Source organism: Prunus persica, chromosome G3 (assembly GCF_000346465.2).
Source record: "Prunus persica cultivar Lovell chromosome G3, Prunus_persica_NCBIv2, whole genome shotgun sequence".
Taxonomy (NCBI): Eukaryota; Viridiplantae; Streptophyta; class Magnoliopsida; order Rosales; family Rosaceae; genus Prunus; species Prunus persica.
The window spans coordinates 21,888,390-21,912,766 of record NC_034011.1 but is presented as its reverse complement, the minus strand read 5'-3'; the positions used below and the strand labels follow the sequence as shown (position 1 = coordinate 21,912,766).

At 34.9% G+C, this 24,377-nt stretch overlaps 3 protein-coding genes and 1 non-coding gene across 5 annotated transcripts; all 4 read left to right on the top strand.

Moving 5' to 3' along the window:
• On the top strand, positions 7,732-11,961 carry LOC18783823 (probable beta-1,3-galactosyltransferase 2). 2 transcript variants are annotated; one of them, XM_007215409.2, is made up of 11 exons: positions 7,732-8,213; positions 8,546-8,642; positions 8,795-8,868; positions 8,963-9,174; positions 9,302-9,365; positions 9,754-9,826; positions 9,963-10,083; positions 10,360-10,447; positions 10,552-10,677; positions 10,788-10,897; positions 11,363-11,961. In XM_007215409.2, the coding sequence occupies exons 1-11, from the start codon at positions 8,104-8,106 to the stop codon at positions 11,509-11,511; spliced, it is 1,224 nt and encodes a 407-aa protein (XP_007215471.1). In that variant the 5' UTR covers positions 7,732-8,103; the 3' UTR covers positions 11,512-11,961. The 2 variants fall into 2 exon arrangements, with proteins under 2 accessions (XP_007215471.1, XP_007215470.1); XM_007215408.2 differs by having other exon boundaries at positions 7,735-8,213; positions 8,804-8,868.
• On the top strand, positions 13,625-24,227 carry LOC18784036 (2-alkenal reductase (NADP(+)-dependent)). Its single transcript, XM_020559434.1, has 7 exons — positions 13,625-13,635; positions 21,547-21,789; positions 21,881-22,064; positions 22,348-22,514; positions 23,158-23,240; positions 23,334-23,460; positions 23,723-24,227. The coding sequence occupies exons 2-7, from the start codon at positions 21,565-21,567 to the stop codon at positions 23,972-23,974; spliced, it is 1,038 nt and encodes a 345-aa protein (XP_020415023.1). The 5' UTR covers positions 13,625-13,635; positions 21,547-21,564; the 3' UTR covers positions 23,975-24,227.
• LOC18784422 (autophagy-related protein 8d) lies at positions 16,925-18,979 on the top strand. Its single transcript, XM_007217123.2, has 6 exons — positions 16,925-17,027; positions 17,142-17,188; positions 17,940-17,995; positions 18,074-18,126; positions 18,466-18,584; positions 18,688-18,979. Exons 2-6 carry the CDS (start codon positions 17,152-17,154, stop codon positions 18,780-18,782), a joined length of 360 nt encoding a protein of 119 aa, XP_007217185.1. The 5' UTR covers positions 16,925-17,027; positions 17,142-17,151; the 3' UTR covers positions 18,783-18,979.
• TRNAN-GUU lies at positions 21,184-21,257 on the top strand. The gene has a single exon. It is a non-coding gene; the product is annotated as a tRNA-Asn (tRNA).

Sequence of the window (24,377 nt, the reverse complement as noted above, 5' to 3'; positions counted from 1 at the left end):
AATAGATACTCGGGTAATGGCCTAATAGTACTGGATAATGCTCTAAACTACTCATATCAATAAACAAAAAATCAGGGGAAAAAATTTAGAAGAAAAAAAAGATCCCAGTATATATATAAAGAGTATAACCGCTCGACTATACTATTTTTTTAAAATAATTAGAAAAAAAAATTGAGTATAGCCGCGCGGCTATACTATTGTTTAGAAACACTAATAAAATAGAGTATAGCCGCGTGTCTATACCATTTTTAAAAAAAAAAAATCAGGAAAAAACTGGCTATACTATTTATTTATAAAAAAAGGACTCACCTAGCGATTAGGCGCTCACATGTCAAAATAAGTATGGCCATGCGGTTGTACTATTTTTAGGAAACATTAATAAAATCGAGTATACACATAATCTTTTACACTGTGTACTTCCTCATCTTCATCTTCATCTTCTACTTGCACATCAGCATCTACAAACTCATCCACATTAATTGACTCACTATATTTGTTCACATCATCATCAAAGACATCATCTGCAAAACCTTCATCAAATTGATCATCTACAAAACCTTCACCAAACTAATCATCTACAAAACCTTCACCAAACTGGGCATTATTGAAAAACTCATCATCACCCCCATAACCATATTACTTAATAAATAGTAACTAATTTTTTAAATTTATTTTCTTTAATAAAATATTTAAACACTAATTATTTACTACATAAACAATAATTGAAACATAATTGATAATTAAATCATATACTTAGTATAGCCGCGCGGCTATACTTGGAAAATATTCTATTTAAAATACTTACAAAATTTTCTATTTATAGAGTAGAGCCGCACGGCTATACGTTTACAATATTCTATTTAAAGCGTATAGCCGCGCGGCTATTCGATGAAAATATTCTATTTAAAGGGTATAGCCAACCGGCTATACTTTTAAAAGTTTCTATTTATAGAGGATAGTTGTGCGGCTATTTATAGAGTATAGCCGCGCGGCTATACTGCTATAATATTCTATTCAAAAAGTAGCCTTGCGGCGATACTCTTTAAATACAACAATATAACAATAAATATAAAGTATCGAGTGAACAGTCTGGAGAGAGTGATGGCTAAATAGCCGAATGTCGCAATTACCTTGTTTTGGGGACTTGCGCCCCTATTTATAGACTTTGGGAGGGGTGCATCTTGAGTGGGATTTCGATGTGGAATTGTAGGCATTGCCTAAGGAGGCGCCACATGTCATTGTGAGAAATCTCTAATAAAGTGTGGTCTTTTGCCACTATCGGCAGCCCATGGTGTTGAAGGCTAAAAACTTGTCGATGGTACTCGGTGAGGCGAGATAGATTGTCGGACTTAGTGTGTCCTTCTCGTGAGTCCTCGTTCCACGTGTCGTTCTCTGATTAGCTGGTCAGATATGGTATAAACAACCACAAACCTATAGACTTTCGAAATTCTGTAATCAAAGTCAAACCCTAATCAGTTTGTTGGCAAAAAAGAAAGGAATTGAATCTCTAAAGAACTTGCACATAAATTGGTGCAATGGGGAGAAACAAAAAGCCAAAATGAGGGTGCTATGAGATCACTACCAGGACAATTCTTCTACTTTGTATTTTGTATCTTTACTTGGCTACTTGGAATCTCTAAAGATGAAAGGCAGAGTAGATGTTAGGACTAGAAGCGGGTTCAATATTCACGGCTGCGGTTTTTTCTTTTCTTTTTTGGTCGAAAACGGTTGCCTTAGTCTTATGGTGTGTGCGTGTGTGTTTGTAGCATAAATTTGCTTTTGCTGTTATTTTGAGGCCTCTACGTTATTGGGCCCAATAATCTACTTCTCCAAAAATCAATTTCATAGAACCCAAAACGAATTTATGGACTCCCAATTCCCTTTTTTTTTTTCTTGCCAAATCAAACCAAATCAAATCATTTTATTTTTATTTTTTATATAAATGATATTGGAGATGAGGTTTTTCTCATACACACTGCTAAGGTCACATGAGGGTTCAAACTTGAAACCACTAGTATGCAAGTTAAGACCCTTTTCTACTAGAATAAACCCTTTTCCTATATATTATAATTATATATATATATATTTCTGAATCTCTGATTGGTCGAAGTGGCTCCTTCAATATTGCCACAACTTGTCAATCAATGCTATGAAATAACTTCTTTTTTTAAGAAAAAAAAAAAAAAGAATCATTGGAGAATAAAACAAAATGATGTTCTTTTCAATTTGTGTTGTTATAAATATAAGTGGTTGAAAGACTTAAGACTCCATAAATTGATTCCATTGCTTGAAAACGACATTGAAATAAATGGCTTTGGCTGCCCTGAGTCCTGCTCTGCTCCCCATTTACTCTTTCTATTCCCAAAAGCATATAAACAAACGAGAGCATACAAGTAATTATTCGCACATATGATTTTTATTTATTTTCACTTTGCTTTACAGATTAAAATTATAATGCTTAAAGATACCAAAACCAAAAGCTTGGGAGGAATTGAGTGCATGCAGAATGCAGATGGCTTGACATGAAGAGCACATGTTTGTATGGGCCTGCAGATGGAAAGCAATGGCTGGAAGATGATGGGCCCACTCTAATATGGGGCATTGATGCTGCCACTTAAGGAGGCCTAGCGCCATGAATGTAGGACATGCTGACCTTCCTGGGCCTGCCTGATGGAGATTGGAGAGGAAAAAAATGAAGTTGGAAGAGATGGAGGGGCATTGAAAATTTGAAATGGAGACAGCTTTTGCAGTGGCTCCTTGAATAATATAAGAGAAGAAAGCTAACAAGTCCATTTCAACAAACATTCGTATACATATAGCAATGAAAGCACAACTACCAAGCTTGTGACATTTTTCTATTTGTGGGAAGGTGGAAACTTCTGGAACTAAAACGTTCTTGTAAGGAGTTATTTTCCCTTTTTCCTAGACAAATTACTGTGATATTTGAAACTTAGAAAGTTATGAGATAGAGTGAAATCTAAAAATCCGGTTGAGGAGTGTGTTTGAAACAGACAGCCACTCACGCGTACGTTGATGACTCTCGACTATTGATGCAATTGTGTATGGGCGACTGTCACGACAAAATCCAAATCCGATTTGATTAAGCTTGAGTAGTCAGCTCTTTTAGGTGCTAAGCACAATCTGATTTTCTTCATTCCATGTAAAAAGTTAAGATTTGATTAAAAAGCCGTAGACAATGGCAATCATACTCTTATCATAAGCACCTTCAATGGCAACTTTGAATATAAGCACCTTGAATAAAGTACCTTCAAGTGTACTGAAAAAGAGTTATCATAATGATACACAGAGATAGACCCATAATAAAATAATGGGATCCCTCTCTCTCCCAGTCTCCCTCTCCCTGCTTGCAAATTGGGAAAATGGCAGAAAGTATTTTCTTCATCATGGTACAGAATTACAGAAACACCCTTTGCCTTTGGCTTCATGGTAAAGACTCCCCTCTGGTTCTGTTGGGTTGATAAATGGCCTGCACCAACCAATAGATTGAACATATGATCTCGTGGGAATGGCAGCTTTGGGTTGCTTAGAGTTGGAGAGAGTAGGGAAAATGTAAGAAGTGGAGCTGTAAAGCGACAGGGACTCATTTTACAAGCAAAGAGGCCCCCAACCAATTCCACCACACCTTTTTTTTTTCTTTCTTTTTTCTTTGCAGAGTTTTATTCGTAGGGTTTCAAGTGGGTTCTTCATACTTGTATATGATTTCTTGGGTTCAATTAATTGTATGACTAGTTTCAAAATTATTAGAATATAATTGAGAATATAGCCAACGGGATGTGGCTCGGTTAAAAAGGGTCTTGACATGCATATCAGAGTGGTCTCAGTTTCGAACTCCCATGACACCTTAGTAGAGTTTCTATGAGAAACCCCATGCCATTGTAGTTTAAACTATTGTTTAAATTAAAAATAAAAATAAAAATTGAGAATATAGATTAAATGTACAAGTTTACCAACCTAACACAATAACCTTTTTAATTTAGAATTCTAACTACTACATGTTCAATGAGCTGGAATTTTTATTTGTTTTTATTTTTTTATATATGATATATATCGTACTCTTACACTAACCTCTCAATTCCCCCCCCCCCCCCCCCCTTTTTTTTTTCTTTCTTATATCTCTAAAGACAAAAAAATTCATCTTGTCGCAACTATGGAAAGTGAAAACCAACCAAGGAAACGCAAAAAATAAAAAGGAAAATCTATTCAACAAGGTGATAAACAATTCACTACTTTTCCATTGGGACAGCTTCACACTTTTAAAGTAGTTGAAAGATATAATTCAACATATAACCCACATTTACTTTGAAGATCCACATAACTTTATCATATCTCACTTTCATACTAATACCAGAAAGAAATTCGAGAACCAAAAAGGTTTATTATCACAAGAATGATTTCTTTTTTCTTTTCTTTTTTTAGTCAATAAAGTTATATATTCTTACTACTAACCTCTTTACACGTATTTTCGCGTCTGTAAGAGGTATTTTTAAAATTTTTAAAATTTATTTTAGAATTAAAAAATATAATGGGTAATTGTGTTTTATAAAAATATGATCCATTATTTGAATTTTCTTTTCATTTGAATTTTTATATATGAGAAAGTGTGAATTTACCATATTATTCTCATTTAATTAATAATTTCAATTATTAATGTTTGCATTAACCAAAGACATTTTCTGGTATTTTGAGTGTTTTATCATTCTCTATCCTTTGCTTTATTTATATAGATTTCATGAGCGACCAAATTGATTTCACGATACACATGAAATTAATTGAAAACTGTATAGGACCATATGAGTCTTCAATTTTTTTATTTTTTTTTCTCTTCTTCATCAATAAACTGCAAATCCTCAGGTCACTCGATAGCCTACCTCTTTCTGTTGTTAACTCTTATGATTTGGATTTTCAGACGTGCGTGCCACTGTGAGTCTAAATTTTGTTAATTAACTTATTTCCGCATAGAAAAAACATAGAACTTTTTATTAACATGATTGATTCACTGTTTATGGAAGTAATAAATGAGTATTTCTTGAACTTAACATCTGTATAAAACTTAATAATAAACCTAATTAATTATGAAACAAATATCCAACTCCAAGATCTGATGAGCTTCTTAATACGTCCAAACCGACCAATATCGAGACTTCCCACAAAATTGAATCTTAAATCTGATTTTTTTTTTCCATTAAAAAAAATGGCTCAAGATTCAAATTATTTTGTGAGGTAAATCTGAGGTACATGTTTCCAAGAACCTTTATCCCAACACATTAAATTAAAACTCATCTAATTAATCTTCCACCTCTCCTGAAACGCGAAGAGGATGTCCCTGTGGCTGAGGAGTCGTAAAATCTAACGTGGGAATAATCAATAATGACACGTGACACGTGGGCCCTACCACCATGCAGACTTTGCAGTTTCCACGTGAGTCTGAACACTACATGTCACATGATTAATGGACAGGATGGATGGGGACCAAGGAAGCCTTCGTATGAGAGCTTGCCACGTAGCATCTAGATCTGATCACGTGCACGTGGCTAGTTTTCCCGTAAGTGAGTAGTGATGAAAGGCCCAGTGGCCAGCCTAACTCGGTCCTTGGGCTTCTCTTTTTGTATAAACCGGTTTCTTATCACGTCATCAGCTCATTAGAGAATTCTTATAAATGTTAATTAATTGTGTCTTTCCTCTCAATTTGAATTTGAATTTTTATTTCTTAATAATTAATTAAAGTTTAAACTACTGATACAGTCACAAATCTCCATTCATGATTCATGAACCACGATTAGTGAGCCCTTTATTTTATTTTATTTGTTCTGAAAATAAGCACGTATGAGAAATACTAGTTTAAACCATAGTTTGTAAAATACAAAATGGGAAAAGTACGTACTTGCTTTATTCAGCAAATTTTTTCACTTCGGCCACTATATAATATATTTAAAATTTAAAATATAGATTATTTTTATTCAATAATATATAAATAATGTATGTATAATAAGGAAATTTTATAAAAAAACACGAGTATTAAAGTGAAGAATATATATATACTTGTATAATACATGTATTGCATTTTTTTTAAACGTGTATTTTATTGAGTCTTTCATATGTGTATGGAAAACGGAAATATTTTAAAAAAATACGTACTTGTATATTATACTAAAAAATGCTAAACCTATAGCATGGTCTGATAAATAAGAAAAAACCCTAAACCATGGGAAAGTCAATAAAAAACCTTAAACGGCAATCATTTGTGTAACAACAAACTCCAAGCTAGTATGTTTGCACGATGAGTTGTTCACACATAGTGTACATATATATTTATGATCACCACAAATACTTGAGATCTAGATGTGGGTTTATTAACTACTAATAGTTATTTAACAAACACTTGCTAATTGATCCAATTGTTTTATACCGTTGTATTGGTCGTATGTTTATTGTTTAAGTCAACCAACACTACGTGGTTTAAAAACGAAGTAGGACAACATGCATTTACAAAAAAATGTCAACGTGTACGCTTCTACAAGTATGTCAACTGAGCATCTACAATTATGCTTTTTATTTTTTAGTTAAAATGTAGTTAAAAATACATAAAAGTTATTTTATAAGCTCTTTATAAAATTTGAATTTGAATTATAAACTCCAATCATACTCCCTAATTTAGGGAGTCATAAATACTATAATTATTTTTAATTCAATATGATTGGTCCATCTCTATATAAATAAATAAAATTGTTAATATTAATTAAAAGTTTAGACTATATGTATGTATAAAACACAGAGTTCTTTCTCTCTCATCAGATTTAGGAGCTCCTAGAGGTCTCCCTATTTTAGGAGGTGGATAAGGAGTCTGATTGGAGTTATATTTTTCCAATTCCTCTCTAAAATTTGTCTAATGAAATGGTTTAAGTAGCCCATTGTGGATGTTCTTATGTCAAGAAATGCATGTATATGTATTATGTAATGAATAGCTAAGACCTTCGCAGGAGCATAATCTATTCTCTAGTTAAATACATTACGAGATGTTTTTCCATATTTTCCGCATTCAGTTTTAGTTATTTCTGCGTAGATTCATCCAATTTTGTTAGTGCACTTAACTCTTTGTTATAGATCACTTGTAACTAATATTTTTATGTCAAAAATACATAACACATTACTAATCAAAACCACAGTCTCATACACTATTTCATCCATATATTTAGTTATTTTGATTCATAATTTTTTTTATTACAAGCGATAGTCTAGTCTAGAAGATGATGGAGAGTTTCATACACACACACACACACACCATCAAGGTGTCAATAGAATTCAAACCCAAAACTATTAGTCTACAAGTCAATATCATTTTCCATTAGACTAGACCTCATCGGCTCAATTCACAGTTTAATAACATACTATACACTCACTGATTACCGTTTCATAGATGTACAAGGTTGTTGAGATAGTATCATCTAAATCAAAAGAAACCATTATATATGGACGTGTCACAATGTTAAACGTGAACCTAATGCCACAATTTTTCCCATGTGATTACCAGTGACGAGAACATGCCCGCTGTTTACATGGTCCTACTACCCAATATATATGTAAGGAGAGGAATAAGAACTGAAAATAAATCGAGAGAGAAAGAAGAAATGCTCAAGGGTAGTATTGTCATTTCAGGAGCTGTTACGGTGCTCATTTATAAAGGAAGGTCTGACAAGTACCGTTTGGTAATTTAGATTTAAGTACAGGGCAGTTAGTGAGTCTCCTCTCACTTCTGTTCAACGTCCCTTGCCTGCGAAGAAGAGTTTCTGGAGAGAGAGAGAGAGAGAGAGAGAGCAAAGCAAAGCAAAAGGATAAAGAAAGGAACAATACAAATGACAAGTTAAAAGAAAACACAGCACTCTGTTCTGATTCTCTTCCCCTAATCTACCTTAAATCTTGTACCTAAAGCTCACTTTCAAACCTGGTTCCTCTTCCATTTTCCAAGCACTTGGCCTTTGTCTGCTTCTGGGTTCTCTTCCATTTTGTCAATTAAGCCCATATTCTTCATGGGTTTTTCTTCAATAAGCTACTAGCTTTGGAAGTTGGAAGAGAAGTGGGAGCAACATGTCTTGGAAAAGCAGAGGAGAGCCATCTTCAAGAAGTGTTATTTCAAAAAAATGGACCCTTTTGCTTTGTTTAGGCTGCTTCTGTGCTGGAATGCTCTTCACCAATAGGTATTCTCTCCAATTTTTAGTTTCACTTTGTACAAATTGTTGTTTGCCTTTTCTGTTATGAATTTGAGCAAGTTTCCTAAAGTGGTAACTCAATTAAGACTGTTTATTGGTACCTTTCTATTTTGAGATCTATGATCAAATAGTCGTTTTTGGTTTTGATGCTAGATTTAGATATGTTCTACTTAGCTGGGTGTTTCTGAATTTTGGAGCCTTATGTATTTCTGGTTATTTTCAGCAACTTCTTAAAAAATATTTTGCTTAACCTTGACGCTGAAACATGTAGTTGTTGAGATTTCGTAACATTTTAATGACAAATTATATATCGGTTGCAGGATGTGGACTGTTCCTGAAAATAAAGGTATCACACGGAGAACAGCTATGGAAGAAGAACAATTAAAATTAGTTTCAGAGGGTTGCAACCCAAAAGCTGTAATGTCTCATCTCTTACTTGATTTCATATCCTTGCGAAATTTTTTTACAAGCTGTTCTTTCAGAAATTCTTTCTTTACCTATATTGGATTGTTATACCATGTTCCTAATCTAAGACTTCCTTTTGTGTCAATCTGATTTGGTACTTTTAGTTGCATCAGAAGGAAGTAAAGCGCGAAAATAAGGACATTTTTGGGGAGGTTTCAAAGACTCATAATGCTATACAGTAAGTTGTGCTCTCACACAAACACATGATATTTGTAACTTCGGTTTCTAAGTATCCTAATTGGAAACTATTCTTGGATGTTATGTTGAATTAGGACATTAGATAAGACTATATCAAATTTAGAGATGGAATTAGCTGCAGCAAGGGCAACACAGGAGTCTATACGTAGCGGCTCTCCTTTATCAGGAGATTCCAAAACCACTGATTCATCCGGGAAGAGAAGGTATTTAATGGTTGTTGGAATTAATACTGCTTTTAGCAGCCGTAAAAGAAGAGATTCGGTTCGTGCTACATGGATGCCACAAGGTAATTCATAAATCAATTTCCTAATTTCTTCATTGCTGTTCTGTAATGGATTTTAGCTATGCTATTCTGGCTGCTTGTTTATAGTTGTTGTCTGATTATTTTTGCTTCTGAAAAACATGAAATATAGGCGAGAAAAGAAGAAGGCTAGAGGAAGAGAAGGGTATCATCATTCGTTTCGTCATTGGTCATGGGTGAGTGTTTAATCTTTTTTCTTGCTAGTTAATGTTGGATAGGAAGACACTATGACATTGATCTGCTAGGCTGCAAGTCAGCAGAATTCTTATTCATCAATGCATCGGTTCCCATTCAGTTGTAGCCGATGTAAGCCAAGAATTCCATGGTTCCCCGTTTACAATCTCATGCAATTCCGTATCATTGACACTCTATTTTCATAAAAAGTGTGAACTTTTTTTGAGTAAGTCCTTTCGAGATGTAATCATAAACCAAAATATCATTGTATGTATTAAAATAAATTTCAAGACTCCATAGTAGGTTCAACTTAATAACCATCACAAAAGTCCTAGGTCATGGATTTATTTGGATAGTATAATTTTACAAGCTTTTCCCCTCCTTGTCTAGTGCCACGTCTGGAGGTATTCTAGACAGAGCTGTAGAAGCAGAGGACAGAAAGCATGGAGATCTCCTGAGGCTGGTAATGTGTCTTAGTTAATCTTGTTATTGTCCCCTTGTTTCCACATGTATGCTTACTGCTTATTTGAACATAAAATTTTCATTATTTTGATTCCAAAAGAATAGATTGTGACTTCCCATCTATGTCTCTTGCACAGGACCATGTTGAAGGGTACCTTGAATTGTCCGCCAAGACAAAGATATATTTTGCTACTGCTGTTGCTACGTGGGATGCAGATTTTTATGTCAAAGTTGATGATGATGTCCACGTAAATATAGGTAATTTAAAATTGTGCTGAACATGACAAATAGATTTTCTATGGTACCTTTGTGCGCAATGACATAAAAACTAAAAGAAATAAGAAGCATATGGATACAAGGTTTACGGAATTGGTAGTTTATGCAAAATGACTCTATGTTCTTTTAAGTGTGAAAGATATTATCGGAGAGCCAACTTCGGCGTACCTAGTCTTGTTAGAGCAATTCATGAACTTTCATTTCTATATTATCTAATCCTCTATCTCATTAAACCCATCTGTTTTCAATTTGCTGCAGCGACGCTAGGAGGAACTCTAGTCAGACACCGAAAGAAACAGCGCCTGTACATTGGATGCATGAAATCTGGTCCTGTTCTAGCACAAAAGTAAGCCAGCACCTGTAATTGGGTTTTCATTTTATTTTGTTTCCTCTGATGTTCAGATATTTGTTAAGAAAGTAATTGACTTTGACTCCTTGACTGGCTATCAGGGGAGTGAGATACCATGAACCTGAGTATTGGAAATTTGGTGAACCTGGAAACAAGTATTTCCGTCATGCTACAGGACAGCTATATGCCATTTCAAAAGATTTGGCTACGTATATATCAATAAACCAGTAAGCTTCAACCTTTATGCACTTGATAGATGTTGAAATACATGTATCCGTTTGAAAGATTTTCTTCTATCTTCTTGCACTTGTGATGCTAATTTTGTATGCATTTTCAGGCATGTCCTCCACAAGTACGCTAACGAGGATGTCTCTTTGGGAGCTTGGTTTATTGGACTTGATGTGCAGCATATCGACGATAGGAGACTGTGTTGTGGCACCCCACCTGGTAAGTCTTGTCTAATTCAAAATTATTATGTTGGTAACTTAGGAATGATTTGAAAATAAATGGCCCTGTTTGGGCGCAATAACTTGTCTTGCTGAAGAATACTGTTTCAGATCTTGCACAAGCAGAGTGAATTCCACTTTAAGTAATATTCTTTATGACAGATTTATTTGACAAAAAAATCAAAATTAAATATAATATTATCTGCTCACTTTCTAGAGGGTAAAAAACAGGTCAAGTACAGTAATGTAAGTAATTTACTATAATACTGTGGAGGTACTGGAACCATAATAATGGAACCAAGACTGTGTTACCCCTTAGTGGACCCCATGGTCAGTGGTGAGGTTTCAGATTCTTCATAAGCAGAATAAGTTCACAAAAATCAATAAATTTGGGTGTAAAAATAAGGTCACAAATTTGTTTCATTGTACAGTTATTCAAAATTTTAGTTCAACTTGTTTGCTGCAGATTGTGAATGGAAGGCCCAGGCAGGCAACATCTGTGTTGCTTCATTTGACTGGAGTTGCAGCGGGATTTGTAGGTCAGCTGACAGAATCAAGGAAGTCCATCGACGGTGCGGGGAAGGTGAGAATGCTTTGTGGAGTGCTTCTTTCTAAGAGGAAGAGGCAGCTTGGAGCTCTTCCAACCTCAGGAAGATTTTTCAGCTTCAGTATAAAGGCAGGTGTGCTAGTCTTTTTTTTTTTCTTCCAGTTTCTGTACTGCGTATAGAGAATTACAATATCAAAATAGAGAGATTAGAGAGAGAGTGTGTGAGTGAGAGAAAGAGAGAGAGAGAGAGAGAGAGAGAAGAGCCTTGCTATGTGGACCATCTTCCATTTTAATAGAGGATATTGGCCACTGAAGCAGCCAAAATAGGGCCCCCCATACAAAATTCTTTGAGGCTTGAAGAGTCAACTTGTAAGTTACAGTTCTATGGCATCAAATGCACACAATAAATGCATATCTTTGTGGGAGCTGTTTCTGGCATTCTTGTACAATCTTGTTTCTTCTGTATGAAATTAAGAATTTGAATTATATGATATGATGAACATATTATTTTGAATTCATCTCCTTCCCAGTTTTCTTGTGACTCATCTGACAGTCTGGCTCCACCGCTCTTGTTTTGAGCTTGTAACTCCTGTTGTCAGTCAAACATTCAAATAAAACCAACAGGCTAATCTGACATTTTCTTTTTCTTTTCCAGTATGAAAAAGAATCTTAAGAAGTAACTGGGCTTAATTAACTTGTAAGTTGCTGCATGGATGAAACTTTGAAATGTTGCTTTCATGCTACTTTGAATCTTTGATATGCTCAAATTGACAGTTCAAGTTATCTTTCTCTATAAAGACTAAAGAGAGAAAATAAGATCAAACTTTCCTTGGATGCTAATTAAGAAAAGTCAGAGAAAAATGAAAATGACTTCATTTACAATATGAGAATATTTGCAAGGATTTTACAGTATGGGAACTCTCAGCTGTATCTTCCAAAAAAAAAAGAAAAAAAGGTACTACTCCATTAAGCTTCATTAGATAGAAAATCCTTAGGACATTGTCCAAAATACAGATCACTTTTATCAGGAAATTTTAACCCAAAAGGAAAAAAGCATGGAAACTTCACCACAGCAGGTTGTGCCTTTCTTTTACTTCTTAGGATGCAGAATAATATGAGTTGCAGTAATCTCAATATCCAGAAGTAGCCCACAAAATCATTTTGATAAACCTTAGATATGAACATAAGAGGAGAAGGCCATTATGAAGAAAACAGCAAATGATTCAAAATACCTGAACTTGTGTGGTTAAAGGTATGTGAGAAAACTCAAAAAAATTTGTCTACATGCAATAAAATGGTCAATCAAATGTTTGCTGTTAAAACCAGCAATCAGATGTCTAAAAATTACTGCAGGCCAGTGAGCGAGAGAAACTTTACCACACAAAATGCAATACCAGAAATGAAAATTCTAGGCTAGAAATGAGAAACTATATATACCTTGAAATCCTGGATGACGGGGGCAGCAAGGTAGAATAATAAAGGAACAGTGGCACGTGATATTGGCACGGCTCAATCAAAAAGCAGAGCTCAAGCACTTAGAGCACTGCTTTCTTATTGAACCGGACCAATATCCCGTTAAACCGATCCATTTCTTACCTCTTTGGCTTCCTTGTATCTTTTCAGAAACTATGCTACAAAACAAACAAACCCTTTTCATCTTTACAAAAACAAAGCAAAAGATAGACAGAAAAGAGAAAATATTGTAAGCAGAAGTGAAATGAAGTCTATGGTTTTGGAAGGAAACAGAAGAAACGATCACTTCCAAACCATATCAAGCTTAGATTATATGCCATAAATCTAACGAAGTGTAGCAACAAGGTTCAATTGGATAGCAAAAAAAGAACAAAAAGCAAATATCTTTTCACAAAATAAGCTACAAAACAAACCCTTTTCGTTTTTATCATAACAAAACAAAATACAGAGAGAAAAAGAAAAGACTGCAAGCAGAAATGAAATAAAAAACATGTTTTGGAAGGAACAGAGCAAATGGTCACTTCCAAACCATATCAGTCTAGATTATATATCACAAACAAAACTATCAAAGTAAACCCCAACAAGGTTTATTTGGGTTAGCAAAAACAAATAAAAGAGGGAAAAAGGGAGAGAAAGAAGGCAATTTGGAAATGGGCATGGGGTGGTGGAGAACAACATGAACATATTAATAATGCAGAGCAGCAGAGAGAGAGAGAGAGGTGAATGTCTCTTTAAGAAGGTAATGCCCAACAAAGAGAGATGGCTTGGCCACTAGTGGTGTGGTAGCATTGAAGAAGTTGCATTAAAATTTCCAACCACCTCACAACAAAGGAAGTTGGGAATATTAATTTAAAACCAGGTACAAGAATCGGGAAAAAAAAAGTTCACGGACACAAATCTGGGGCTTTAAATGTGTGCATTTATGGATGATGGGGTAGGGGAAGAGAGATGTTCGTTCTGTTCAATCCGCATTTATGTTATGTTTTATCAAACAGAGAGAACCTTTGTTTTGTTTTGGAGGTTTTGGTTTGGTTTGGTTATGTGTTGTACCTTTTACCATTACATCTCCCATCCCATGAACCCCTCTATCTATTAGCAACACTTCGTAGGTAATAGGTTGTGTGATTCAATTCAAACTCTTTCCCTACAAATGCATATTTTTTTTAGTGTTTTCAAATGTTATTTGCCTGCAATTCTTTAGGAAAAAGGTATCTCTCTCCCTCTCCCTTTCCCTCTCTGCAATGCAATGTGTGCATTAATGAACTTTGTAGGCCAAACAAGGCAGAGCTGCCTAGACGCCTACTAGTCCTATACATGTAAACGTGCCATACGTTTTGTTTAGCTGCAGACCTAATTCTAATTGTCAAATTGCCATCATTTGATCAAGGACTCTATGTCTATGGGCTTGGAAATGAGACCTCAAAATTGTATAGGTGAGAGGTCAGAGATGGAAAAAAGTTGTCCACAATGTGGAAAGATTTATGGGCAACTTTGCAACGAAAGGACTTGCCAAAAGATTGATGAAGATGAGTTGCCCCTGTCAACTTTTTAAGATCCAGAAGCGCCACCCCAAAAAAATAAAATAATAACAAATCAATATTGAGTGTAGACAAATTTGACAAAGTAATGATTTCTCTAACCTTGAAACTTCTTAATTAGCTTGGGATTTGTTGCAATTTGCAAACAAGGATGAACATGAGTTGCAAACAAGGATTTCTTTTGAAAACAAACCTTATAAAAAGATGATTTTAATTAAAAATTAAAGGTGAAAAGATCAACATACCCTTCTAAGTAACTTTTGTAAATTCAATTCTATAACAATGTCTTTTGCGATCCACTTCTGCGATTCCGAAACCAGTCTGCCACAAATTGTTTGCATACCAGTATGCATCTCAATCTCAGATGTATCATCCATCACTGCTTCTGTTTATGTTATGAAGATTTCTTGTGGCAGGGGGGTTATATTTTGCATGTTTTATGTAACGAGTTGGTGACATTTGGAGTGTGGATGACGTTGTGGAGTACTCTAGATGAGTATATGGGATTTGATAAGATACGATGGAGGTTTTGTTGTGATGCAGTTGAGCGATATCACCGATTCCATCTCAACGTGTCATTGTATACTACATTCTATCTTAACGTGTAATTATAGACTACATTCCATCTTAACATGTAAGTATATATCACATTCTATCTTAACGTGTCGGTATATACCACATTCTATCTTAACGTGTTATTTCACACCACATTCCATCTTAACGTGTCATTACATACCACATTTCATCTTAACATGTCAGTATATATACCACATCATATCTTAACGTGTCTATATATGTAACATTCCATCTTAATATATTTGTATATACCACATTCAATCTTAACGTGTCACTTCACATCACATCCCCATCTTAATGTGTCATTAACTCCATGTTTATACTTGACATAATAATAAGTTGGTTTATTTTATTTTATTATATTCGATTATTGAGATTCAACCAATATTAAAATCTTAGTTAAATTTCATTCAAAATCGATGAAACGATTGACATAGTGATGAAGTTATCAGGTCAAGGTGTGTCGATTGTGATGAGTTATGTTGTGGAATACCTAAGATTTTAATATTGAGATAGTGATGATACGATTGACAAACCTACTCAACTCCATCTTGATCTGTCATTACACATCCCATTCCACATCTATACCTATCATATATAATAGGTGGGTCTCCTTTTATGATCACAATTAACTCTCGATCCAATCTCAAATTTTCATGAAATTTGCATTGATAGAGTGCAATGACTTTGTAGAGTATTCTAGATGAGCACATGGAATTTGTTAAGATGTGATCGAACATTAATACAAAAGTGAGATGCATCGTGTTATTTTAAAATCGATATTGTGATAAGATACGATTGACAAATATATCTAACCCATCTCACCTTGACGTACCATTGTGCATCACATTTCATATCTATTCTTGACATAATAGATAATGTCTTCTATACCATGAGGGTTGGATGAGAATTGGTAAAGATGTCCTAGATTTTGTATAGATTTTATTTCTTGTGATGGTGTTATACCATTTGAAGTGCGGCCGATTGCTGATCCAATTGTGATGAGATGATAACAAGGTACTGGACCTGAATGAATTAGGCCCAGTCAGTGACTCACCATATTTGTATTGGGCCAACAGTTTCCCCTTTTCTTTTTCAAGAAAAATAATTGAAATTCCTTTTTTCCTTTAGGGCATTTTTCACATATGTGAAGTTTTTAAAATAAAAAATAATACTACCAAATAAATATGTGAAGTTGATTGAATGGATGATCACATGTAGTATGTGAACTGGAGTAACATAGACATTAACTAACCTGACGCATGTGTCAATTAGTTTTATTTTTAAAATTAAGAAAAAATAATATGGGTAGTTATGTTTCATAAAAGTTGGATTTATTATCTAATTTTATTTTTAATTTTTTATTCTTTTTAATATGAAAAATGTGAATTTACCATATTATCTTTATTTAATTAATAATTTCAATTCCTTAATATTTGAATTAACTAGAGCAAATTCTGGTATTTTGAATGTTTCATTATTCTCTGCCTTTTGCTTTATATATATAGATACACAATCCTGATCTCTTGGACTACAAGGGTCCAAGAGATTTGTAGTCACTCACCGTTGGATGTAAATTCAACGATTCACTCGCTCTTGCACTCCTTTTAAGAAACTTTTTTGAACCATTAAATTAACATCAAACGGTGGGTGACTATAATCTCTTGAACCCCTGTGGTCCAAGAGATCGGAACTGTATAGATACATATTATGTATACATAAATTATGTTAGTTGGTTATAAGTTATGTTATTTTGTTACGAGTGTTCGTTTCTTTACAACCGTGTTTGATTCATCTCATGTATATATATAGTAATACTATTTTTAACTCTTTCGTAACATTCTGATTAAAATAAAAAGTAATAAATAGAAAAAACTTACTGTTCTGTTTGTGTTGAAAGAAGATTATAAAAAATAAAAAAAATTCTTTGGTTTATAGTTATTGCACCACGCTTTAGGTTGGGAGGCTTGCTCACCCATTGATCTCTCTCCAATTTGGTAAGCAATAAATTTCAATTGATTATTAAATTTTTTATTTAATTGATCTCACCACTTATTAAAACCCTATTTCTCCTTTATATTTATTGTTCGTCGATATCTTGGGGTTTGCAGAATCGTTCCCATGGCCAAAAGTGCGTTCAAGATGGAGCACCCTCTCGGTTCGTTTTCTATTTTATAAGAAATTTTTCAAAAGAATTTCGTTCTATTATTTCGTTTTTCCTTTAGTTTTAGAATTCTTGTTGATGATTAGGGGCCCTATATTTGTAACATTGTGCTTCTGTGGAATATTCTGCCTAAATCATCTGAAAGTTTTTATCTTTCAATCCCTAATTTCTTGTGGTTGCAGGATAACTTAAGTAATAAATTAGGTATAGAATTATAGTGTTGAATTTTGTAGTGTTCGTATGAAGCCCTTGAAACCTGCAAGGCAAATCCAAGTACCCTGGAATTTTCTATTTTCCCATCTAGGTTTTAATCGCAGCAGTTGATTTTTGTTCTTGAGCCTATTACGTTTGTTATATGGTTGGCCGCCCATGAATATAAATAAATATAGGAAAGAGTTACAAGTTCTATTTAGAAATACATGGTCACTGAATTTTGGTGTATATGATTTGGTAGCTGAGAAATTGTCGAAAAAGCGAAATTAAACAGTCACAAGTTCTATTTAGAAATTGTTGATTATTATGTGTTATCATGCTTAGTCTTTTCTTTGGAATGTTGTTCTTTAAGGTATATGTAGTTTTACATAGTAATTAGGGAAAGAACCGTTGTATTGCCAATCGAGTAGATTGTTTATATATGGTCAAGTTCCATTTCTTAAATATTTAACTTCTTTTAAGATACAATGATCTGTATTTTGGGTCAACAATCCGTATTGAAGTTTAAAGTTCGTCTCTTTGCACATGCCAGAAAGGAGACAAGCAGAAGCTGCTCGCATAAGAGAGAAGTATCCTGACAGAATTCCAGTATGATTGTTATTTGTTGTCATTGCAGTTGTGTGTGTTTCTCTTCTATTTTGGTCTGTAACTCATTGACTGCTGCAGGTGGTCGTGGAAAGGGCTGAGAAGAGTGACGTGCCTGAAATTGACAAGAAAAAGTGAGTCATTTCTTATTCATCTCATATACATTTTAACAACAGCTTTCTTCTTTGCTTCTATCTGTGACATCTCTGGAGTCTGGATATCATAGACTAGTGCTAACTTTGTCTGTTATATTGATGTTTTTGCGCTCTAATTAGTCCAAGTGATCATTTGCGGTGTGCACCTTTCGTGGGTTCTTGTAGTCATAACTATGCAGTAACTACAAGTTTTTTAAAGTTTGAAGTATGAATTGAAAATGGTTGCGGATTTATAGTGTCCTGTGTTACTCCCAAATGTTTTGAATTTTTGGCATAACAAGTAATAAAATTATTTGTTCTGGGTTTGCTTGAATGCAGATACCTGGTGCCTGCTGATCTGACTGTTGGCCAGTTCGTGTATGTGGTTCGGAAAAGGATCAAGCTTGGTCCTGAGAAGGCTATTTTCATTTTTGTTAAGAATATTTTGCCACCCACAGGTGAGATAAAAGTCTCAATTGTGGTTTTTTTTCTTCTTTTCCAATACTTGATATATGATATTTTAAGACAATATAACCGGGTAACTTTGTTGTTTTGTTGCAGCGGCTATGCTGTCTGCAATTTACGAGGAAAATAAGGATGAAGACGGTTTCCTTTACATGACCTACAGTGGGGAGAACACATTTGGGACATTCTGATAACTCAGAACAATAAAACAAGTTCAAGGAGTTGTAAATTATCTTTCTGTCCAGTAGTTTGATGATGCACTTGCTGAGACATGTTCTTGGTTTTGGATTGATGACCCTTTATATTCTGTAAGTAGATGACAATGCGTGCGTTTATGTGTGTTCGTAATTAGATCCCCAATCACTCGTAAGCATTTTTTCTTTTCTTTGCAAAATATGCCATCCAATTTAACTCTTCAACAAAAATAAAAATGAAATTAAGTTTGAAGAAAACAAAATTACTGCCCTAATTCTTGGTGAGGCTGCCCCTTTATGAAGATCATTAATTCACCGTCCCCTGTTCCTTTCTTAATCTTGGGACAAATTCCCATTGAACGATAAAGATATTATTTCTACCTTCACTAAAACCTGAATTTCACATCTAATCAACACCTTTTTAATCTATGTGCTTCCGATTATGCACTTGAGTTCGAATCCCCTTTCTGTAGTTTAGAATAGATTAAAGTAACTTCGAATCTCCCTTTCGTAGTTTAGAATAGATTAATGTAACTTCGAATCTCCCTTCTGTAGTTTAGAATAGATTAACGTAACTTGAGTCTTTTGTAACATGGGGAATAAAAGTAGTATTGTGTTTATATGGATATTAGAGACATTCACATTGTAACATTGGGAATAAAAGTAGTATTGTGTTAATATCGATATTAGAGACATTAACTTGAGTCTTTTGTAACGTGGGGAATAAAAGTAGTATTGTGTTTATATGGATATTTGAGACATTCACATTGTAACATTGGGAATAAAAGTAGTATTGTGTTAATATCGATATTAGAGACATTCACATTTTAATCCGTAATTCAGTACTTGAAAATCAGGGGATTAAATTGATTAGGGGAGTAGTTGATTTTATACTTATTCATTCTCGCCGTATTTTCACTTCTCTGATTTATGATTGATAAAAGTAGTAACGAATCAAATTTGGAAGTTTGTTTGAGTATATATGTGAATCGTGAGATTTTGTGAAAAACAAGGCAGTTGGAGTTATGAGTAAATCAAAATCGAGTGACGATTTTGTGTCCAAATTATAAAACACAGATGCAATGTTAAACTAACAATGACAGTAGAATTCGAATCAATTGAAATATTAATGTAAACCAAGCTTGAATCAAATTTTCAATGAAAACGAGTTTCATCCATCTAATAATCATTATTTTTTGCAAAATGGAAAACAAATTACTTCACTTGGAACCAAGACCAGCTACGCTCCACGCTCTTCATCAGCTTGTAAAGAGGGACATTAGGTCACTTGGAGACATTGTCTTTGTGGTGGCACTTATCTTTGACCCAGTTGATTTTACCCTTGATCTTTGCCTTGGCCTTCTCAGCACCCACCTTGGCTTTTCCAAGTCCTAATGCTGTTGCTGATGCTGCTGCTACGACACTTTTCACATGCTTCTTGCTATTGCTGCTTCTCCTCCCTTCTTCTTTCTCTCCCTCTCCCGCAGGCTGCTCTTCATTCTGTTCTGCTTCCTCTTCAGCAGGCTGCTCATCATTCTGTTCTGCTTCCTCTTCTGCAGGCTGCTCATCATTCTGTTCTTGTTCGGGTTCGGGTTCATGATAGGGTTCTGGTTCCTGATATTGTTGTGGTTCCTGATATGGTTCAAACTCTTGATGGTATTCATATTGTTGTTCAGGAGCTGGTTCGTGATGGGCAATAGTTTCTTCAGCCCAGGTGACAATTTCCTCAAAGAATTCCATAGTCCTTGCAGTTTTTGTTAGTTGAGAGAAATCTCAGTTTAGATGTGTGAAAGTCAATGTGGTCACCACAACATTCGAAATTTTGTACATATAATCAGAAACTGAACTTCTATACAACATGCCATGTATGATGTATAGTACCAAATATGACAACTAGTTTTCTTTGACAGGAAAATAGGGATGGATTTGATAACATACAGAACTCCAAACAAGTATACCAGTTTTGATAGCATATAGGCCTCTATCTATGCTGCAAACCTCATCTTTTGGTTGCAATGGGGAAGAAAACCCACAAAACGCAACCACATACAGAGAAAGAGAGTGAGAGTACCTTGATGATGTGAGAACAAAAGCGCAGAGAATTGTGTGACTTGTTAGGACTGGCAATGGCCCTTAAGCTACAAGTAAGTGGAGTGGATCACATTTTTTCGTACCTTTTATATACAGAAAGAAAGCTCGACTTGTTTCTGAGAAATTACGTTGCAGATTTTTGGGGATCATGACACACGCCTCACATGTTAATTTTAATTAATTGATTCATATCTTCATATTAATTGTGGTGACACTTATGGTAAATTTTTTCAAAACGCTTCTATAACAGAGCTCGCTTTCTTTGGCTTTACCTTTTAATTGATTTGAACAGTGATATGAACAAGAAGCTGGAATAGCTCAGTTGGCTAGAGCGTGTGGCTGTTAACCACAAGGTCGGAGGTTCGAGCCCTCCTTCTAGCGCTTTTTTTTAATATTCGTTTCTTTTTCGATCTTTGTTTGTTATGAGAAGAATTTTGATTCCTCCAGAAGGTGACTCCTAATCGACACGTCTCACTGTATATGATTTATATTCAACTTCCAGGACTCTAGTGTATATGGTAAAATACGAGACGGGAAAAAAACAAATAAAATTATTCGGAAAAATATGAGTACATGTATAACACACACACACACACACTAATACTATATATAAAAGGAAGAGGCCGGCAAGCATTTGTAAGACAAACACAACACATTCCTGTCCACACAGAGAGAGAGAGAGAGAGAGATGGCAGTAGTCGAAAGCAGAGAATGGTACTTGGCCTCTTATGCACCTGAAGGTGTTCCAACTTCGGATCATCTCAAGCTCCGGACTGTCACGCTCTCACTGGACTCGATCCCCGAACGACATGTCGTTCTTGAGACCCTCTTCATCTCTGTCGAACCCTATTTGCGCAGCAGGGTCACTGGCCGAGAAGACGGGCTATACACTCCTCAGTTCAACCTTAATGAGGTTCAGTTCATATCACATATTTTACAAACACATGCATGCTTTCAACATTGATGTCAAAATTACATCTCAGGACTATAATCTATATGTGCAGGTACTTTCAACATTTGGAGTCGGAAGAGTAATTCAGTCAAAAGACTGTGACTATGTTGAAGGAGACATAGTGGTCAGCCCCTTCACACCCTTTGCTGAGTATGGCGTGGTGCCATCCCAATTGTTGACAAGAAAGGTTGATCCAAACGATGGGATTCCATTGCCTGAATATATCAGTCTGCTAGGCAATTCTCTTTCTTTATCTCTGTTTCCTTTTTCGTTTCTTTTTTTAATTTTCTGAGAAATATTTTCCTACCCGCGATGCATTGCTGCATTCTTTCTATCTCTCTCCGAGAGAGATAGGAAAAAAAGAGACAATGCAATGGGATTAGGTAAGTTTTTCTCCTCCAATTCAAATCCCATTCGTTGATTTTACTTAAATTAATTGATTCAGCAAAGACCAAATTAATTATGACATGATTATATGTAAATTTGTGGTTAATGATGGTGTGTGTATATATATTATAGGGGTACCTGGGTTTGCAGCATGGGTGGGAATTGAGGTGATAGCAGACCCAAAACCAGGGTCGAATGTGTTCATATCAGCTGCAGCTGGGGCTGTTGGAATGTATGCAGGACAGTTGGCCAAGCTTAGGGGATGCAGGGTCATTGGAAGCACCGGATCAGATGAGAAAGTAAGTGTTTAGATTCCCCAGCAAACAAGAAAATATATACTTTATTGATATTTTTTATTCCTACTATAAATCTTTTCCTGCACCAATCAATCATTAATTTACATGACTGAACATTAATTTACAGTGTCTTTAACTAATCAAACGATAATGGAGTTTTATTTACAACTTTTTTTGACTAATCAAATGAAAGAGAAAGGTTATAAAAAAAGTCATTGCAGAACTCTCAATTATTAATTTGGTCACCAAACAATTGACAATTAAGCAACTAACAATTAACAATTAAGCAACTAACAATCAACAATTAAGCAACTAACAATTAATCTTGACACGATCCAAGATGACTTGTGATGAATATAAAACAAATAAGAAAATAGAAATTGACACCTCGTGATGAGGTCGCCTTCCAAAGAGAGACACTGTTGGCCTTCCAAAGTCATCACTATTATTTATGAATCCATCAAGCCCGTGCACCAAGGATACTTCGTAAACCCATTCCATAACGGGCCAAAATTTAACTAAGGGATAGGGACTTTGGGTGGAAGGCACAACACCCACAAAGAATCAAATCGAACTAGAGTTTTATGGTTTCAGATTAAAATAATTTGTTGCTCTGATTGTTGATAATTTGTGGGTTCCTCATTAGGTGAGGCTCCTCAAGGAGGAATTTGGATACGATGACGCATTCAACTACCACACAGAGACAGATTTTGATGCTGCCTTAAGCAAGTAATTATTGTTTAGCTAATAAATTAGTTAGCATTATATATGAGTTTGAGAAGCTAGCATGCATCATGGAATATTTCTTTGCAAATTATACAGCTACTTTCCCAATGGAATTGATGTGTACCTTGACAATGTTGGCGGTAAAATGCTTGAGGCAGTTCTCAACCATGTCAACAAGAATGCGAAGATCCCTCTTTGTGGCATGATATCTGGCTACAATAAGGTAAATGGTATATACTACCATCTGTCTTCTTATCACTTATACATACACACGCAAAATTTTATTTAAGGGACACTCTTGTAGGGCTCATCGTGCATTGTATTTTGATGATCAGAATCGTCTATTTTTCTAAGTTTTCACATATTATAAACATGACCTAAATTCACATTCATAAAAAGACGCGTTGTATTGATAATTTTACATATCCACATATGTATTTGTCTATTCCTCAAATGCTGATAAGCTCACATGTATTTTTGTGCAGGTTTGGACTGAGAGAGAGGGAGTGAGAAATCTGCTCAACTTGATCGGCAAGGAGGTGAATATGCAAGGGTTCATGGTGGGTTCATACTTGCATCGTTTTGGGGATTTTGCAAAGGATATGGAGAGCCACCTAAAGCAAGGCAAGATTGGTTCTAAGCTCAAGATCTTCCATGGAATTGAAACATTCTTGGAGAGCTTAGGATCCCTCTTCACCAGCTCTAATGTTGGAAAAGTAATAGTCCAAGTCAAGTAATAATATATTGGTAGGTTGAAGTGAATCTATGTCATTGGACTTCTATGCAATATGTTAAATGCTTCATCAGAGCTCTCTTATTCAGACCTACCAGACCTGAATTTTCTTTTGAGTCATAATTAAGGTGATTTCTTGTTGAGAGTGCTATGCTATGGTTCCATCAAATTGAAGTTTATTTAAAAACTTCTTATGAGTTATAAGACGACATACGTTACGAATTAATAGAGAGCATTTATTCTCGTATTCAAAGTTAGATCTCAAATCTCTCCTCTTTTTTAGCCTCAATACTTGTACTAAAACTATAAGTAAGTTGTCTATCAAATTTTGTTCCAATAATTGACTCAGTCACTCAAGTCTTATCGTATTGCCAAACTCAGTAAAAAGGTGATGCGAAGCTAGACAT

Bases quoted from the DNA above. Each gene is read 5' to 3' on its own strand.
- LOC18784036 (XM_020559434.1), top strand. From the start codon at position 21,565: ATGGCAGTAGTCGAAAGCAGAGAATGGTACTTGGCCTCTTATGCACCT. The intron at 21,790-21,880 runs GTTCAGTTCATA...CTATATGTGCAG, and splicing joins CTCAGTTCAACCTTAATGAG to GTACTTTCAACATTTGGAGT. The intron at 23,241-23,333 runs GTAATTATTGTT...CAAATTATACAG, and splicing joins TTTGATGCTGCCTTAAGCAA to CTACTTTCCCAATGGAATTG.
- LOC18784422 (XM_007217123.2), top strand. From the start codon at position 17,152: ATGGCCAAAAGTGCGTTCAAGATGGAGCACCCTCTCG. The intron at 17,189-17,939 runs GTTCGTTTTCTA...TGCACATGCCAG, and splicing joins CAAGATGGAGCACCCTCTCG to AAAGGAGACAAGCAGAAGCT. The intron at 18,585-18,687 runs GTGAGATAAAAG...GTTTTGTTGCAG, and splicing joins GAATATTTTGCCACCCACAG to CGGCTATGCTGTCTGCAATT.
- LOC18783823 (XM_007215409.2), top strand. From the start codon at position 8,104: ATGTCTTGGAAAAGCAGAGGAGAGCCATCTTCAAGAAGTGTTATTTCA. The intron at 9,175-9,301 runs GTAATTCATAAA...CATGAAATATAG, and splicing joins TGCTACATGGATGCCACAAG to GCGAGAAAAGAAGAAGGCTA. The intron at 10,678-10,787 runs GTAAGCTTCAAC...ATGCATTTTCAG, and splicing joins ACGTATATATCAATAAACCA to GCATGTCCTCCACAAGTACG.